Source organism: Brassica oleracea, chromosome C5, assembly GCF_000695525.1.
Source record: "Brassica oleracea var. oleracea cultivar TO1000 chromosome C5, BOL, whole genome shotgun sequence".
Taxonomy (NCBI): Eukaryota; Viridiplantae; Streptophyta; class Magnoliopsida; order Brassicales; family Brassicaceae; genus Brassica; species Brassica oleracea.
The window spans coordinates 5,689,469-5,690,176 of record NC_027752.1 but is presented as its reverse complement, the minus strand read 5'-3'; the positions used below and the strand labels follow the sequence as shown (position 1 = coordinate 5,690,176).

Below are 708 nucleotides of genomic sequence, written 5' to 3'. Positions count from 1 at the left end.
CTGCATGTCGGTTCGCATGCGCATGTAGTGTGACACCTCGTGCTTCTGTGTGTCAAGCTGCATTACTACATCTTCGTGGAAGAACTCTGGATGCAACGCTTTGAATCTTGATTCATCCTCCCAGGTCACAACTACACGGTTCCGCTTACCCCAGAAAACTTGAACTTGAGGAATTTCTCGATTCTTCAATCTTCGTATCCGACGTTCACCTATTCGAATTGGTCCCTCTGGATAAGTGAGGTTTGTTTGCAAGTTTTCGATTTGCTCTGACTCAATAGCGTTGGGATCATGAACATGTTTCCGCAACATTGATACGTGAAAGACTGGATGTATTTGCATCTCTCCAGGTAGGTTTAGACGATAAGCTACCTCTCCGATTTGTTGTAATCTGGTAAGGCCCAATGAATCATACCGCTAGTTTCAAGACCTTCCCGAATCTGTCCTTTCCTTATTGAGCTGACACTTTCAGATAAACCCAATCACCAATATTGAACATCATTACTCTCCTTGATTGATCAGCGTACTTCTTTTGTCTATCCTGCGCTTTCTTCATATTGGTTCGAATGATCTCCAACTTTTTCTCCTTCATAGGTAACAAGTGCGCCACCTTCGTCAGTCTGTCGACAATTATCCATATTGCATTATTTGATCTACCTCGAGCCGGGGGTAACCCACTGATTAAATCCATGGATATGGAATCCCATTTCC

The 708-nt window shown here is 43.5% G+C and overlaps 1 protein-coding gene across 1 annotated transcript in view; it reads right to left on the bottom strand.

The window, feature by feature from the left end:
• Positions 1-448: 448 nt before the first annotated feature.
• LOC106344344 overlaps positions 449-708 on the bottom strand; it is a 3,982-nt gene continuing 3,722 nt past the window's right edge. Inside the window, exon 5 of the mRNA XM_013783743.1 lies at positions 449-617. Coding sequence (XP_013639197.1) covers positions 449-617 — 169 coding nt within the window. The remainder of the gene's footprint in view (positions 618-708) is intronic.